The sequence below is a fragment of the Nannobrachium achirus genome (genome assembly GCF_963921795.1).
Source record: "Nannobrachium achirus genome assembly, chromosome: 15".
NCBI classification, from domain to species: domain Eukaryota; kingdom Metazoa; phylum Chordata; class Actinopteri; order Myctophiformes; family Myctophidae; genus Nannobrachium; species Nannobrachium achirus.
Window position 1 is genome coordinate 37,553,845 of NC_137822.1, and position 15,828 is coordinate 37,569,672.

General features: G+C 40.0%; 1 protein-coding gene across 1 annotated transcript in view; it reads right to left on the minus strand.

Moving 5' to 3' along the window:
* Positions 1 to 314: 314 nt before the first annotated feature.
* The window catches only part of LOC308299824 (drebrin-like protein B), a gene marked incomplete at both ends in the record, with an annotated part of 19,406 nt that continues 3,892 nt past the window's right edge, over positions 315 to 15,828 (minus strand). Inside the window, 13 exons of the mRNA XM_080743608.1 lie at positions 315 to 451; positions 1,321 to 1,375; positions 2,179 to 2,285; positions 6,619 to 6,684; positions 7,327 to 7,434; positions 7,968 to 8,084; positions 8,886 to 8,997; positions 9,132 to 9,191; positions 9,421 to 9,472; positions 12,692 to 12,843; positions 13,234 to 13,311; positions 13,591 to 13,680; positions 14,939 to 15,082. Coding sequence (XP_080599734.1) covers positions 315 to 451; positions 1,321 to 1,375; positions 2,179 to 2,285; positions 6,619 to 6,684; positions 7,327 to 7,434; positions 7,968 to 8,084; positions 8,886 to 8,997; positions 9,132 to 9,191; positions 9,421 to 9,472; positions 12,692 to 12,843; positions 13,234 to 13,311; positions 13,591 to 13,680; positions 14,939 to 15,082 — 1,278 coding nt within the window. The remainder of the gene's footprint in view (positions 452 to 1,320; positions 1,376 to 2,178; positions 2,286 to 6,618; positions 6,685 to 7,326; positions 7,435 to 7,967; positions 8,085 to 8,885; positions 8,998 to 9,131; positions 9,192 to 9,420; positions 9,473 to 12,691; positions 12,844 to 13,233; positions 13,312 to 13,590; positions 13,681 to 14,938; positions 15,083 to 15,828) is intronic.

A 15,828-nucleotide genomic window follows, 5' to 3' on the forward strand; every position in this document is an offset into this window, starting at 1 on the left:
CACATAGGCTACATATAAAGCAAAATACACAGGTTTAAAATGCTGAAACTTTTATTGTTCTCAGACTATTACACTGAGAGTGTACAAACAGCAAAAACATATCACATTTATAATTGTTCCTGTTATATATGAAATATTGTGAAAATAGACGAACTACAGCATTGCAAATGATTGCAAACCCTTAATGCTCTTTTCGCGAATAAATAAGTAATGTTTATTCTTATTTGGACCGGGTTCTCTAAACCAATGGTGGCACCTTTTGAGCCACAAACATTGTGTGATATTGAAGAATACTAATTAACTAGACGTTAACTTTAGACAAGCTCCACATAATTGGCGGGGAACATCCCATAGTGTCCATTAGGTGCGTAGCCTCTCCACCAACCATCGTCCAGCTTCTCTATCCCGGTGATGATGTCATCGGGGTCAAAGGTGATCTCGGTGTCGTCGGCTGTGGAGGACGGATTTGATTGGTTACTACGGTGACCACAAAACGACTGCTATTTAGACCAGTGGTTCTCAACTTGTGGGTCGGGACCCCCAGGGGGATCGCCAAATTATTTTGGGGGGTCCCCAGATGATTAACTTGATGTGCAACATTGTTTTCTCACTCAATAGTAAGCAAACCAACATAACGTTTAAGTGTATAGAGGGTGTCTGCACATTTCTAAAGTGACAATTTAAGGACTTTTGAATAAAAAATAAAAAAAATAGCTGATCCACATGCTCACAACGCCTCGCAACGTTGTGAACATGTAGATCTGCTATTTTCACAATAGAATCATGTAATACAAATTGTAATGCCTCAACTCTTAGTGCTCATCAGGGTGGGGGGTCCTAGTTAAAATATGATTACTTTGGGGGTCACGGCCTGAAAAGGTTGAGAACCACTGATTTAGGCCACTGTTTTTTATGCTTTAGATATGAAGAAATAGCAGATATACAAGCTCACAGTGTGGCACTGAGTGCTGCGCTGTGAGCATGTAGATCTGCTATTTTATTTTTTCATCGTGAAAATATTTGCAAATCTTTGAATATATCTGTTTTAAAGCGACACGGACATACAGACGGACAGACATAGGCCTACTGTACACACAAAGCCAAATGTAGTGAGCGGTTAGCACCAAAAACAAATACTATACAAATGTTTTCACCTTCATATTTTTTTTAGATTGATATGTTATATTATCAATAACATCTTAGTGTTTTTCCAGTTATCTTCGGGCTCACTTCATGCAACATCCTCACAGCCCACCACAGGTTGGGAACCACAGGTTAATACAGTGAATGAAAGCATTTAGCATGAGGTGAGGGTCTTACCAGCCTGGTAGTCGTACAGAGCCCTGGCACTACATGTAGCTCCATGTCCCTCCACCTATAGGACACCAATCAATACATTAGAGTAAACCAGCAGACATTTATGTTTAGGCCTTGTTGAAATCCTCTATTTGGACAATTACAGAACTGGAGTGTGGCGTCATAATTAAACTCAAAATAAAAACATGTCAGAGAGGTTGCCGGCCCCTGATCAGTCGTAGGAAAAATACTCGCACCTTTTTTACTTAAAGGAGATATAGTCAACTGTTTCTTGAAAAATGGATGCTAAAATAAAAATAATGTTTTGAAAATATTTTATAAAAAATATTCTTGTATGTGTTTCTATTCAAAAATGACCACAAAAAGCGTAAAATAATGATAAAATAATCATTTTGGCCATTGTCAGACCGACTTTGTTTACCTCCCTTATCAATCCATATAAAAGAATAGAAGAGGGATATAAACAAAGTCAGTCTGACAATGGCCAAAATGATTATTTTATCATAATGTTAGGCTTTTTGTGGTCATTTTGAATAGAAACACATATATGAAGCTTAATCTTTTTTTTTTAAATATTTTTGAATTTATTTTTATTTTAGCGTCCGTTTTTCAAGGAAAAAGTTGACTATAGCTCCTTTAAGTAAAAGTATCAATACTGCAATGTAGAAATACTCTGTAAGGTCACAGTTCTACCTGAGAGTGGATTCTGCCAATGCATTTCAATGGGAATTGACCTTTTTTTTTTTTTTTGCAGAAATCCGCAAATGGCAGCAAACCTCTCCATTCCCATTTAAATTAATTGGCAGAATCCTCCCTCAATAGTAAGTAGACTATAGAGTTATAATACATCAGTACACTCACTGGAGGTGTTTCCTCATCATACACATTCTCATATAAGTCCTCCTCTGGTACAGATGATGGCATCTCCTCCTCATACATCTCCTCCTGGCCTGGAGACACCTTGGGATCTGAGGACAAATGAGTGACATCAACACATCATTACATGTTTCATTATCATGTCTGTCTGTCTGTCTGTCTGTCTGTCTGTCTGTCTGTCTGTCTGTCTGTCTGTCTGTCTGTCTGTCTGTCTGTCTGTCTGTCTGTCTGTCTGTCTGTCTGTCTCTCTAGATAGATAGATAGATAGATAGATAGATAGATAGCCTATATTTATAAATATTCATTCATTGTTGATAAACTATGCATATATTAATATGCTTAAAGTTGAAAGACTGTAGGCCAATACATTAACAATAAAAAATACATTATTAATAAAAAAAACGAATTGTTGATAGACTACATCAAATTATATAATGTATAGTGTCAGCAATATACTATACATCTTTATACAATTGTTTTAATAAACTAACCATTCTAACTAACAAACTCTCTCAAGAGTTAACATTGATTTTACAATATAAATTGGGGTCTCAGAGATATCAAGCCTTAGGCGTAGAAATGCCATTAAATGGGGCTTGTATGTCAATTAGGGGTCCTTGAAATTAAAATGGTTGAGAATCACTTGCTACAAATCTTCTCTTATGGGGGTCCCTGGTAGCCTATATCTTTTCAAATGGGGGTCTGCGGGCCAATAAGTGTCAGTTTGGGGGTCCTTGACATGAGGTTCGTTTGAGGACCAGAACAGACCACTCTTGGGAGCGTGTCGCTATTTCTACAAGTCATCTTTTTGCTTTGAACGTAAAATGCAATACAATGGCGCCCTCCTGTGGCTCAGCAAAGTATAGGTAAATAAAGTAAATAAAACATGGGCGTTAGCTAGCAATTAGTTTATTAAAACTAATATTATCACTGATGGATAAGGATTGATTGATATCAATATAAAATTACATTTTAGTGTTAGACAACACTTTCAGTTTTAAAAGTGTCAAGGTTATTTTGTTTTGATCTGATAACTAATCCATTGTGACGAGATGTCTCCACTCCAGGTCTGTACAAAGATGTTGACCAGGGAAATGATATCTCAATAAATGTCAGACTGCCCAGGACACAGGATAACCAGTAAGACTCCCTAATCGGGAGATAAGCGACCGTTGGTCGCTTATCTCCTGTCACACTGCTGACATCAATATGACATCACACCGTACACAAATGACCCTTATATAAGACCGGCATTATCTACCGACAGATTAGTAACAAGATGTCAAAATCATTGAAGGTTTACCCTACTAACCAACTGTTTACCATAGCAACCATGTTTTTTACCTTAGCAACCAACTGTTTACCCTAGCAACCAACTTTTTACCACAGCAACCATGTTTTTTTTACCCTAGCAACCAACTGTTTACCCTAGCAACCAATTGTTTACCATAGCAACCATGTTTTCTTACCCTAGCAACCAACTGTTTACCCTAGCAACCAACTGTTTACCATAGCAACCATGTTTTTTACAGGGCCTGGGATTGATGACATCAGAAATCTCCATATATGGGCATGAAAGGGATTTTGTTTCTGGAAATATGTCTGTGGGGTGCCACATTTGGAATAAAACACTTACATCACACATCTGGATATCCATACAGCCCATCTAGTTTGCCTGTGTCCATTTATGCCCATATATCTGATGACATTGGGACAATGATCTCCATATATGGGCATAAAACTTATGTTAATTAGTAAAGCCTGGGGATCTCCATATATGGGCATGAGGGGTACCCTAAAAGGGCATCATCTGGGAATAGCAAATATAGTTATCCTAGAAAGTGAAAATCTTACATCAAAGGCCATAACTACCTACCTACCACCATACTGCATTCCTCATTAAACTACCTACCAGTAAGATGCCTAAGGGAGAAAAGCAAAGGGCGAGGTTGCACCATTTCTTGGTCTTCTGGCCAGTGATGTATATCGGACCATTTAACCATATATGGAGACATCTGGTACCCAAAGATATTCACAGATATGGGCTTAATATTGATGACATAAGGGATCTCCATATATGGGCGTAAAAGGGATTTGGTTCCCCTGGCATCACAGGGATCTCCATATATGGGCATAAAATGGATTTGGTTACCCTGGCAACACGGGGATCTCCATATCTCCATATATGGGCATAAAAGGGATTTGGTTCCCCTGGCATCACAGGGATCTCCATATATGGGCATAAAAGGGATTTGGTTCCCCTGACATTACAGTGATGTCAGTGGCTGGTTCTACAGAGGGGATCTCCATTTATGGGCATAAAAGGGAATGTATGTATGATGATGTCAGATATCATAGACGTCATAGGACTTTCACATAACGAATAACTGAGTAAGCATGTAAACCCGTAAAATCTATATTTGGGCATGGCTGATTTATGACCTCATCATGATGACACGAGCAAACACAGCTGAATTGTATAAATGATCAGTGCAGAAACCAACAGAAGTATTTGACCAAGACTCTTCGATTTAAACATCAACAAAGGTGTGACGTTTGTTGATGGTCACGTGTGACGTGTGACGGACGGACGGACGGACGGACGGACGGACGGACGGACGGCCGGTGGAGGTTTTCATAGTAAACTGCTCCCTGACAGTCGCAACAAAATGATATTGTCAAGCCATGATATCTGGCCTGGCTACTGGGCCCAACAACACGAAAACATCTGATATCCATGTTATGTTTAATTGTCCAATCATAATGTGACTAATGTATTTTATGGGAAGCGCTCACTATCCCGACTATCCGCTGTTCCGACATGGTCGGCAGGTTAGTTACTTAGCGTCGGCAGGTTACTTACTTAGCGTAAGGCAGGTTGCTGTACACTCACTTATATATATGTAAAATCATTATGCCTTGTACTCAGAGAAAACCATGGGTGAGAAAATGCTCTCTACTGTAAGCCTACTGCGGTAGCCTACAGTATAATTAACTTTGAACTCTGACTAAACTTCAACACAAAACGGAATTACGCTGTGTGGTCTCATTTCTTGTGTGGAGTATTTTATTATGATTGGGGAAAACTGTTTATCCATATGGAATAGGATTTTAAATTCCATCAATCACGGGTGTTTTACCGTTGAAGTAAAGGGCAGTCGATTGTTTAATTAATTACATAAAACTCTCTACTGTAGGCCTACTGCGGTAGCCTACAGTATAATTAACTTTGAACTCTGACTAAACTTCAACACAAAACGGAATTACGCTGTGTGGTCTCATTTCTTGTGTGGAGTATTTTATTATGATTGGTGAAAACTGTTTATCCATATGGAATAGGATTTTAAATTCCATCAATCACGGGTTACGTGTTTTACCGTTGAAGTAAAGGGCAGTCGATTGTTTAATTAATTACATAAAAGTCGGATGTATTGAAACAAAGAACAGCCAACGAATGCAGGACTGCATGATTTAAAAGGCTAGCTGCTAGCAGGCTAGCTGGCTAAAAACTACAAAGTCAAGTCACACGTAATCAAACACGTAAGCTTTTCCGACCACGTCTGTGTCTTTCAAAAATAAAACAACAGATGTGTAAAGTCACCCGTGAACAACGACGTGAGCGTTTCTGCTTTCTTTTCAAAATAAAACGATACTTTGTGTCTGCGTCACTTCCTGACTCAGAATTCCATAGATCGTACGATTTCAATGTAACACACCGGAAATCTCAAACAGAATTTGGTTACCTGCAAATCACACGTGCGAGAGCGCTTTAGCTTTCTTTTCAAGATGAAGCAGCTTGTGTGTCAAGTTCTGGTCAAGTAATGAATCAAAAGCCACGCAAGCTTTCTGATTTATAAAAAGATCAGATGCGAGGTACTGTGAGCTTGTAGATCAATTCTTGGCTTTATTTTAGCTGAATCATTGCTATTGTAACGTGTTTTATTACGGTTTACCATTGTTATTGTGTTATTGTTATGTTGCCTACCCAAGCAGTTTAGTTTTTTACAGTTATCACCACAAGGTGGCAGCAAAGCCTATATTTTGCTTATTTGTTGTAAATTGAGCTTTTGATTTTGGAAAAGTGTCGGTCTAGTGAGTCAGAATGATTGATTTATTGAAGCATGTATTAGAAGGTTGCATAGGAAAAAGTATAGCCTACAGTTTCATGACAGTACAGTTCACTGGTAAAAGGTCAACTAAAAAGAGATCCTAGTAAGCTTTTCAACTTATTTACAGGAACCACATTATGTATCTCATATAACATTGATATGATGTAATGTTCTAGATCTGATCTAGATTTACATTACTTGTGCTTGAACACACACACACACACACACACACACACACACACACACACACACACACACACACACACACACACACACACACACACACACACACACAGACAAGCAGAAGAGAACATACCGTTGTAGAGATCTTGTGAGTCCTCCTCATCGAAGTCATCTGACCAGTAGTCCTCCTCTGTGGACGCTGTGAGAGGACAGAGAGGGATGCTCATTAACCATCCTGAACCCTCCATACTGGACAAGTGGACATGAGCTCTGTACTTGATCCACACTATATATTTTATTATTTTATACAAGAATGCTTGCCCCTGGGTCAAATCCGTTATAAGATAGGGTTAAAGGAGTAGGCTAATAGTTCACCCCAAAATGACTTTTTTTTCCTATTGATTATTACTCATGCCATGGAGACTTGAGTTCAATAATATCTTTTTGAATTGGTCGCATTCCCAAGACAAAAAATAAATAAATGATTAGGCTATAGTAAATGTACCCCCCTTGATTCCGGATGGGGACCCAAATGCATTTCCACCCGGAATCAATGGAGGTACATTTATTCTAATGAAATGATTGTCTTAGTCCTAGGAATGTGACAAAAAACTAAAAATATTATTGAACATCAAATCTCCATGGCGTGAGTAATAATCAATAAAAAAAAGTCATTTTGGGGGTGAACTATTCCTTTAAAGTTGTTCTATCTGATTTTGATGCCATCTTAACCATTAAGCTTCATTGGGACCCCATCATGGAAACCCCCTCAAGGTCCCACTTTGAGAACCACTGATATAACAGTGTCTTTATGTACATAGTGTGAGTAGAGTGTTCTGACCTGCGGTTTGGGCAGGTGAGGTTGGTTCATCTGGTAAAACAGGCGTTTGGACAGGTGATGTTGAAAGGACTGGCATCAGAGGCGTCTTGACAGCTGTGGTTGACACATCTGGAGTTGGGACGGGTGAGGTTGAAACATCTGGCATCACTGGGGAGGGGGCTGCTGGCACAAACGATTCGCTTCTCACTGGTGACGTGTCGGGAATGGGAGGATTCACCGGTGACTATAGGATGGGACGATACGAAAATGTCATATCAAGATTATTGTGACAAAAGAAATCGCGATATACAATGTTATCGCGATAATCAAAACCCATTATCCTGGGGCGGAACATTTGCCAAAAAATAGCAGATCTACAAGCTCATAACGCGTCGCAACGTGACACCTTGTGAGCTTGTAGATCGGCTATTTTTTGGCAAAGACTTTTGATAGAAATGATTAAAAAAAGACTTTATCAAGTACGATAGAGGGTTTAAATGGTACCGAATATGCAGCTCGGCAAATAAAAGGTGAATTGGTCCCAGTGTATGACAGAGGACGATTTCACGATAAATTAAAACTCCACGATACGATTATCGTGAGTGTTTTTTTATCACGATAAACGATAATATGATTAATATCGCTTAACGCCCCATCCTTACCGGTGACGCATCTCTGATGGGAAGAGCCTCGGTAACTGGCGAGGGATCTCTGATGACGGGAGGAGTCCACTCTCGTTGACTCTTTGGCTTCGGCGTTGTTTCGCTCTCGGTACGACTCTGGGACAGAAATGGGCTTTGCAATTTCCCTGTGGAAGGAAATGTATGATATAAATCATCAGGTTATTGTTTAAGTCAACACTGTCTAACTTTCATTTTTGTAGTCTTTTTTGGCAACACAGCGCTGGTAGCGATATAGCAGGCTATATAATTGGCTTTGTGGTTGGAGGGTCTGCCCTGAGACTGGGAGGTCGAGGTTCAAGTCCCCCGGCCTGATTATACCAAATGGGACCAAGTTACTCCCCGCTTGACCTTCAGCGTCAAGGTTTGGATCGGAGTAAAGTCCCTGTGATTTTCTGTTTTACACACCGTTATAATGTTCTTATTTTGATCATAATACCCAACTGAACATTAAGTAGGTTTTCTTCAGAATATGCATGACACTGATTTACTACGACACTATGGCACATTATGACTACTTGTGTTTCTAAAACGTTTTATTTGCCAGGACCACCATAGCTCTGAGTGTGAAGAAATGGAACCAAAAGGATTTGGTTCCATTTAACATGTCTGTAACAGAGCTATCAGGGCTATCTTGTTGTGTTACTGGTAAAATTATTGTCCGGTCATTTTGTATGAGTGTGGCAGAAATGGAATTTTGACAAATCTAGTCTACCACAAGCCAACATGGTGATAAGCCCTTTAGGAATTGTTGGTTCCCAAGGCTACTTCTGGTTCGTAGCTATCTGGTTATTACAACGACCGTTCGAACTATGGTTCCCAGAAGTCTGTTTAAAACCAAACTATTCTTGTGTCTTGTTGCTAACCAGGTTGTGCATGTGAATTAGTATGCACTCTTACCAGGCCTGCTTGCAACAGGAGACTGTCCATTGCTGACAGCAGAATTGTTTCCTCGTTGCTGGAACACATCTTTGGGGTTGAAAGATCTCTGAGAAATCAACCCCTTTGCCTCCTGTGAAATAGAATCACAGTGAGCGTACACAAGTTATAACAAGTTATAAAAAAAAGACCCTACAAATATGCAATGGCTTAAACAATGTATATTGTACAATATTGCCATTATTGAATCATTCTTGTCATGCTCACATTGGCTTTCTGTACAGATGCTGCAAACTGAATTCCCTTCTTCGGAGAATGCCCGATTTCCTGTTGCACCAAAAGACACACAGTACACAAGGTAAGGTATTTCATAACAAAACGTCCCTGAAAACATTAGGGTCAAGGAAGTTTAGTTAGTTTTTGTTCACCTCATTTGTTTTATGTCCACAATTTTATTTAAAAAAAAATCTTTGATAAACAATATTTGAAATAAATACCCAAGTGTCTCGGTCCCTGACACTAAATGGCTGTCAGTTAAGCTGTTTGTTAAGCTCACCTGTTGCTGTTCTGGCTTGGTCTCCATAGACTCCTGGCGCTTCTGAAAAGCTCTGCACAGAAAACATCCTGAGTGTTAACTTTAAGAGCTACGGTTTGTAAGTTCCATTGCCCTATCTCGGATTTGAACTCCAGTCTCACATGTGAGAGACCAAACTCCTACTTAGTCTAGGACCTGACTAAGATATGTATGGACTTAATTTAGGAGAGAATATCTCAACTGTTCTTGGCTAATATGACCCCAAGGAACAACTTAAGAACTGTGAGAAATTCTCTATCCAGGACGAAATACCCCAAAATTACCACGCCCTTTCAAAACTTAACACAACAACCAACATGGCTCTATCTTCTAAACCGTTAGAGCAACACATTTTCCGAGGTGCTCAAAATGTTCACAATACCAATGTTTAGGGGATATATACATTTGTAACATTTCTAATTTCAATATTTTGTGACAAAACAACTAAGAAACATTGCAAATTGTCAACTTATTATTGTCCAGGGCCTTAGGGAATGTTTTTGCACTAATCAGTGTATAAGCACCAAATGTATCCCAGATGTAACCCAGGGCATGCTCTAATGATTTAGGTAGTGTGCCCAGAGACTCTTCTGGGTCAACATTGTGGCCAAATCCAATATAGCAACCATCTCAAAATAGTTTTAGCTACAACTATTGAACCAGATGAGCTACAAATGTTGTCCCTGAGCAAGATACTTAACCCCTAACTGCTCCCAAAAACAAAAATGTATGGAACGCCCCTCCACAGGTCTTGAGAGCTGCAGCCTCTCTGGACATTTTTAAGAACCACTTAAAAACTCTACCTTTTAAACAACCATTTGTGGAATGTCTTAAATGTTGTTAGATAAATGGCTAGTGAGCCATAATAGCCATAATAGTTGTTCAACAAGCTCAACATGTTGCCCCTAGATTTTTTTTTTTTTTTTTTTTTGCAAAACACATTTTTGGACACTGCTCCTACAGATTTTCGCCTAAAGTCAGGCAAAGTGGTACATAGTATCTCTAAAGTCATGTCATCAACATGGCCCATATTCCCTCCTGATTGGCTACGATTGCCTTCTAAAGTATCTCCCGATTAGGGAGTCTTACTGGTATTTATTTAATTGGGTTAAAGTACTCTGCCAATTCCCAAATTTCCCATGAAAGAGTTAATATTCATCAATTTGGAATCAAAAACATTTAACATGCCACAAGTATGAATACAACTTGGAGAAAGTACATTCTACCACTTTTTCTAGTCACATGTTCAAATACTGGATTCTGATTGGCTAAATTCCGGAGGTTATGGCAGAACAACCGCCGCAGTTGTGTGAGGACGAGATCAATGCGCCTCAGTGTACATCCGGGGACTTCAGGAGGTAGGCGGAACACCTTTCCCCCAACCAACATATGACGGTCGTAGCGGTCCTATGTTTACTAACGTGCGTACGACGTCGCCGATTTATTTGGATCCAATGCAATCCGCCAACTTTAAAGCCCCTTTTCTCTGAACCTATGCCTTTCTGGAAGCGAACAGCCTCTATTTACGGCTGGAACGGTCCTTCTAACTGACGTTAGCTTAGCTGTATGCTAGACATCTTTCTCTGCATGGAGTTGGCGTCATCTGGTGGTGAGTAGAAGATGTTGTTTGTGGAACTATTTGCTGTCGTCGCGGAAGTTTTATAGGCAATAATGATTGTAACTTAATATCCTTGCAAGTTACAACTATGTGTTTTCTTTCATGTATACGGAAAAAAGTGGTAGAAAAGCTATTTACCACTCGGGGTCGGACATTATGCTCTGATAATGTCCTCTCACTCGGGGTAAATTGCTTACTTTTATGGTTTTGATTGAGGGCAGGGCATTAAGGGGTTAATATCTAAAAAGGCCAGGGGATTTCACTGGGCACCCTCTTGAATTCTTAAGAGGTGACCCCAAGCTACAAGAATCAGTTGAGGAAAAAAAAACTTTTACTGGTGAAAACGGGTTCAGACAAATCGGGTTCGGACTAATAATGATAGATGTAATAATGTATCATAATGATGTTAACTTATGATACATTGTGGTATAGTGGCCATATTTGTAATAAGCCAATTAAAGTGCTCTAGATGGATTCACATTCAGTCATGAATCTGAGAATGCCCATGTGTTTCTTATGCTCAAGAAGCATATAATATACAAGGTACAGTAAAAAAAAAGAAGACAAAAAATCAGTTACACGCCTTCTTTGAATTATGCAAGATAGAGGTTGAGATACACCCAGTCATAAAGATTAGCGTTCCAACATGTTTCTAGTGGTCAAAAAACATGAAACAGACACCAAGTTTGCATTTGTAGTTCATCTGGTTCAATATTTATAGCCAAAACTCTTTTGTCCGTTATGACAACACCGAAGAGTCACTGGGCACCCTTCCTAAATCATTAGAGCATGCCCTGTAACATCTGGGACAAATTTGGTGCGTTTGGACTGATGAATTTCCCTAAGGCCCGGCACAATAATAAGTAGACTGTTTTAAGTGTTGCTTAGCTGTTTTGTCATAAAATATAGCAATTAGAAATGTTACAGACTTAGATGTCCCCCTAAAGATTGGTATTCTGAACATTTTGAGCACCTCAGAAAATGTGTAGCTCAAAACGGTTTAGAAGAGAGAGCCATGTTGGAAGTTGTGGTAATTTTTAAAAGGCGTGATCATTTTCGGGTATTTTGTCCCGGATAGAGAATTTTTCACAGTTCTTAAGTTGTTCCTTGGGGTCATATTAGCCAAGAACAGTTGAGATATTCTCTCCTAAATAAAGTGCATACATATCTTAGCCAGGTCCTCTACTAACTGCTCAAAACAAACTCCAGGAGGGGAAATTGCACTTATGATGTTCAGGCAGTACTACTTGTCAACCAGTAGGTGTCTGTCCTACCCTGCACACAGAGTAAGGAGTCCAACTCCAACCACTGCATGTGTGTAGCCTACTAGTTATACTGTTTTGACATTAGAACTATTATTCACTAAAATAAGTTGAAGCTTTAACTTTAGGAGACAAATGGGAACCATCACTTTTGTGTTCAATTGACTTGGATTTACAATATTAACTTAGTGTCTTAGTGTCTCAGAGAAAAACAAAAGGTGTGTGTGTGTGTGTGTGTGCGTGCGTGCGTGCGTGCGTGCGTGCGTGCGTGCGTGAGTGCGTGCGTGCGTGCGTGCGTGCGTGCGTGCGTACGTGCGTGCGTGAGTGCGTGCGTGCGTGTGCGTGTGTGTGTGCATGCGCCTGCAAGACTTGCCTCTGTTGGTCAATTTGACTGGCTCTCTCCTTGGTCCTTTTGTCCCTTTCTGCCGACTGCTTCTCTTCTTCCTCTTTCCTGTCCTTTTCCAGCTGTTGGATCTTCTCCGTTGCTTCTTTGCTCACCTCGCTTTTACGCGCTGCCTCATCGCTCTGAAAGACCATTTCATTTCATTGTCACAAGTGGCAGAACAGTCATGGACTGATGTTCAATTCAGTTTTATTTTTGTATATACTGGATATACTGTATATATATAATATAAATAATGCATTCAGTTTAAATCAATTAACCAAAAATATCAGTATTAACAATCATCATACTGTAATGACAACAAAACAAACAAAAGAAAGGTCCATTTGGATTTTCACACCTGCTATTGCAGATGAATTGAACCTGAAATGTCTTATAATCATGATGTTTCAACATGCCCTGTTGAAACATTTAAGCCCTTCTTTCTGCAACACAGATAAAATAAAAAGCCACTCTACGCATGGGGGGGTTGTAGATTGACACTATATGATGACATACTGTATATAACCAACCTTATCTTGGGCCCAGAAGTTTTCCTTGTTGGTTCTCTGAATCTCATCCACAGCATTGGTCTTCTGGTACACAGAGCCCTGGGAGTGCAGTAGACACAGTATGAAGTTCACAATGAGTACTATAACTATAATTATATAAAAAAAATCTAAGTCAAGCGGATGAGTTCACACCAACTATATATAAAAAAAATACAATGGTGAACAATAGGCTATATTTATAGTTTATTTAGTGTGAATGTGTGCTCTCTGTTGAAACGGTGTGTGTGTGTGTGTGCGTGCGTGCGTGCGTGCGTGCGTGCGTGCGTGCGTGCGTGCGTGCGTGCGTGCGTGCGTGCGTGCGTGCGTGCGTGCTCTCACCACAGGGCCTGCAGGTACGTTGCCGTCGAAGTTTTCCTTGTTGGTTCTCTGAATCTCATCCGCAGCATTGGTCTTCTGGTACACAGAGCCCTGAGAGTGCAGTCACAGTATGAAGTTCACAATGAGTACTATAACTACTAGTAAGACACCCAAGGGTGGAATGCGACCTCAGGGTGACATGCAACCTCGCCCTAAAGGGCGAGGTCGCGCCAATTCTTGACAATCTGGCCAACCACAGCGTTTCTCTGACGATTCTAGTTGTTGTCATTCTGGGGGGAGTTTGTTCATGTTTTTGTGAGGGTATCAACCCTAGGAGCTCAGCACACTCACAGAATCATGGCACACTCACAGAATCAATGTTATGCCCATACATGGAGTTCCCTGACTATGTTATGTCAAAACATGCCCATATGTGGACATTACCAAATATGGGCATTTCCAGATATGTCCTTAATATTGATAACATTGGGACAGGGATCTCCATATATGGGCACGAAACATATGTTAATTAGTAAAGCCAAGCTTAGGTTTGATGCCTTGGGATTTCTATATTTGGACATAAGTGTGTACCCAATAGGTCATCATCTGGAAAGGTAGGGTGTAAATCAGAGTAAAGCAGGCTTTTGAGCTAGTTATGGCATAAAGGGATTTTGCTTTTGGGAATGCCCATCTATGGCATTTTTATTTTATTTTATCCTTTATTAATAAAAATACATGTATGTATCCATATACATATGGAGTTCAATATTGATGTTTTTGGAGAAGGTATGTTGTAAATGTATGCTACTTAGTAAGGGGCCTCGGGTTAGATACTCTTTGTATGGCCTCTGGAGGTCCTTGGCGTCGGTTAGTAGTATGCCCAGCACATAAGATGTGGGACGTCACAAAGCCTGCGGCCATGTATCATTTTCCATCAGGCCTGTTGGTTTTCACGCTCCAGTGCGGCGTTCATGCGCTGCAAGTCAATGGCAGACTTGGCAGTCAGACAGACAGCCATTGACTCCGGCCTAACAATGGCTACTTTCTATGACGGTAGTCCCATATGACATGATGGACTGGACTATCTCCATATATAGTGTTATCCACATTTCGTGTAGCTGCCCTGTACAGGAAGTGATGTCACAACTCGCTGACATCACACTGACATCACAGAGGCTTCGGAAGGACGGTCACGAGGCTTCGGACACTCAAGCGACACGATTCTTCAGAGTATATGCGACCTTCGGTCGCAATAATTATAAAGAATTGTTCTAAGTGAAGCGGATGAGCTCACACCAACTATAAAAAAAAAACATACAATGGTGAACAATATATTTATAGTTTATTTAGTTTGAATTTAGTCTCTCACCACAGGGCCTGCAGGTACGTTGCCGTATCCCCTGGTCTCTCTGTTGAAACGGAAGTCGGCGCCTGAAGCCTTCCCCACTTTACCCAGGATGCTCTCTGGCTCCACGTCGTCCTCTCCCCGAGCGTTGATGGTCACATGGGCTCCCTGCAACCACACACAGAGTAATGATAGGTATCTTATGTATGTTCATGGGCAAGGTTTTAGCCCAATCTGACAAAAAAAAATCTGTTGCTCGGTCACACTGAAAAGCATCAGTGATACTGGCATCAATGACACTTTCAGTGTGACAGGTCCTTACTCATGAAGAAAGAAAAAACTAAAAATATTCATTGACTACCTTTTTTTACTGACAAAAAACTGAATTGAAACTAAGCTATGATGATTCTGATGACTACAACTAAGACTAAATATATTGACAAATTTCATCAACAAATAAAATCTAGATTAAAATGTAGTGGAGAAAGAGATTCAGTAGAACTAAAAGCTACACACTGAGCTTGTAGATAAATACATACTAAAAATCTTACGATATTTAGTCGACTGAAACTATACTAAAACATTTCAGAAGACAAAAATATGACTAAAACTAGATAAAGATTAGATGTTAAAATGAACACTGGTTTCATCCTTGGCCTTAAGGCAGTGTGAAATGTGCAGCTCATCAGTCCAGAGGATTATGAGATCAGCCCCGGACTAAACTATAGTCTCACACACCCAGACCATCAGACGAGTTGCTACAGTCGGGTGGAGACAATTCAGAGAGGAACAAAAAACAAAGGCTTTAGGGAGCTGATGTTATATGTTTTCAAAGCAGTGTCATTTTGTTTTCTGCCACCAGACCTATTGGCTGGCACGGATCTCCGATTATCAGCGGTGGAAAAAGTACATTT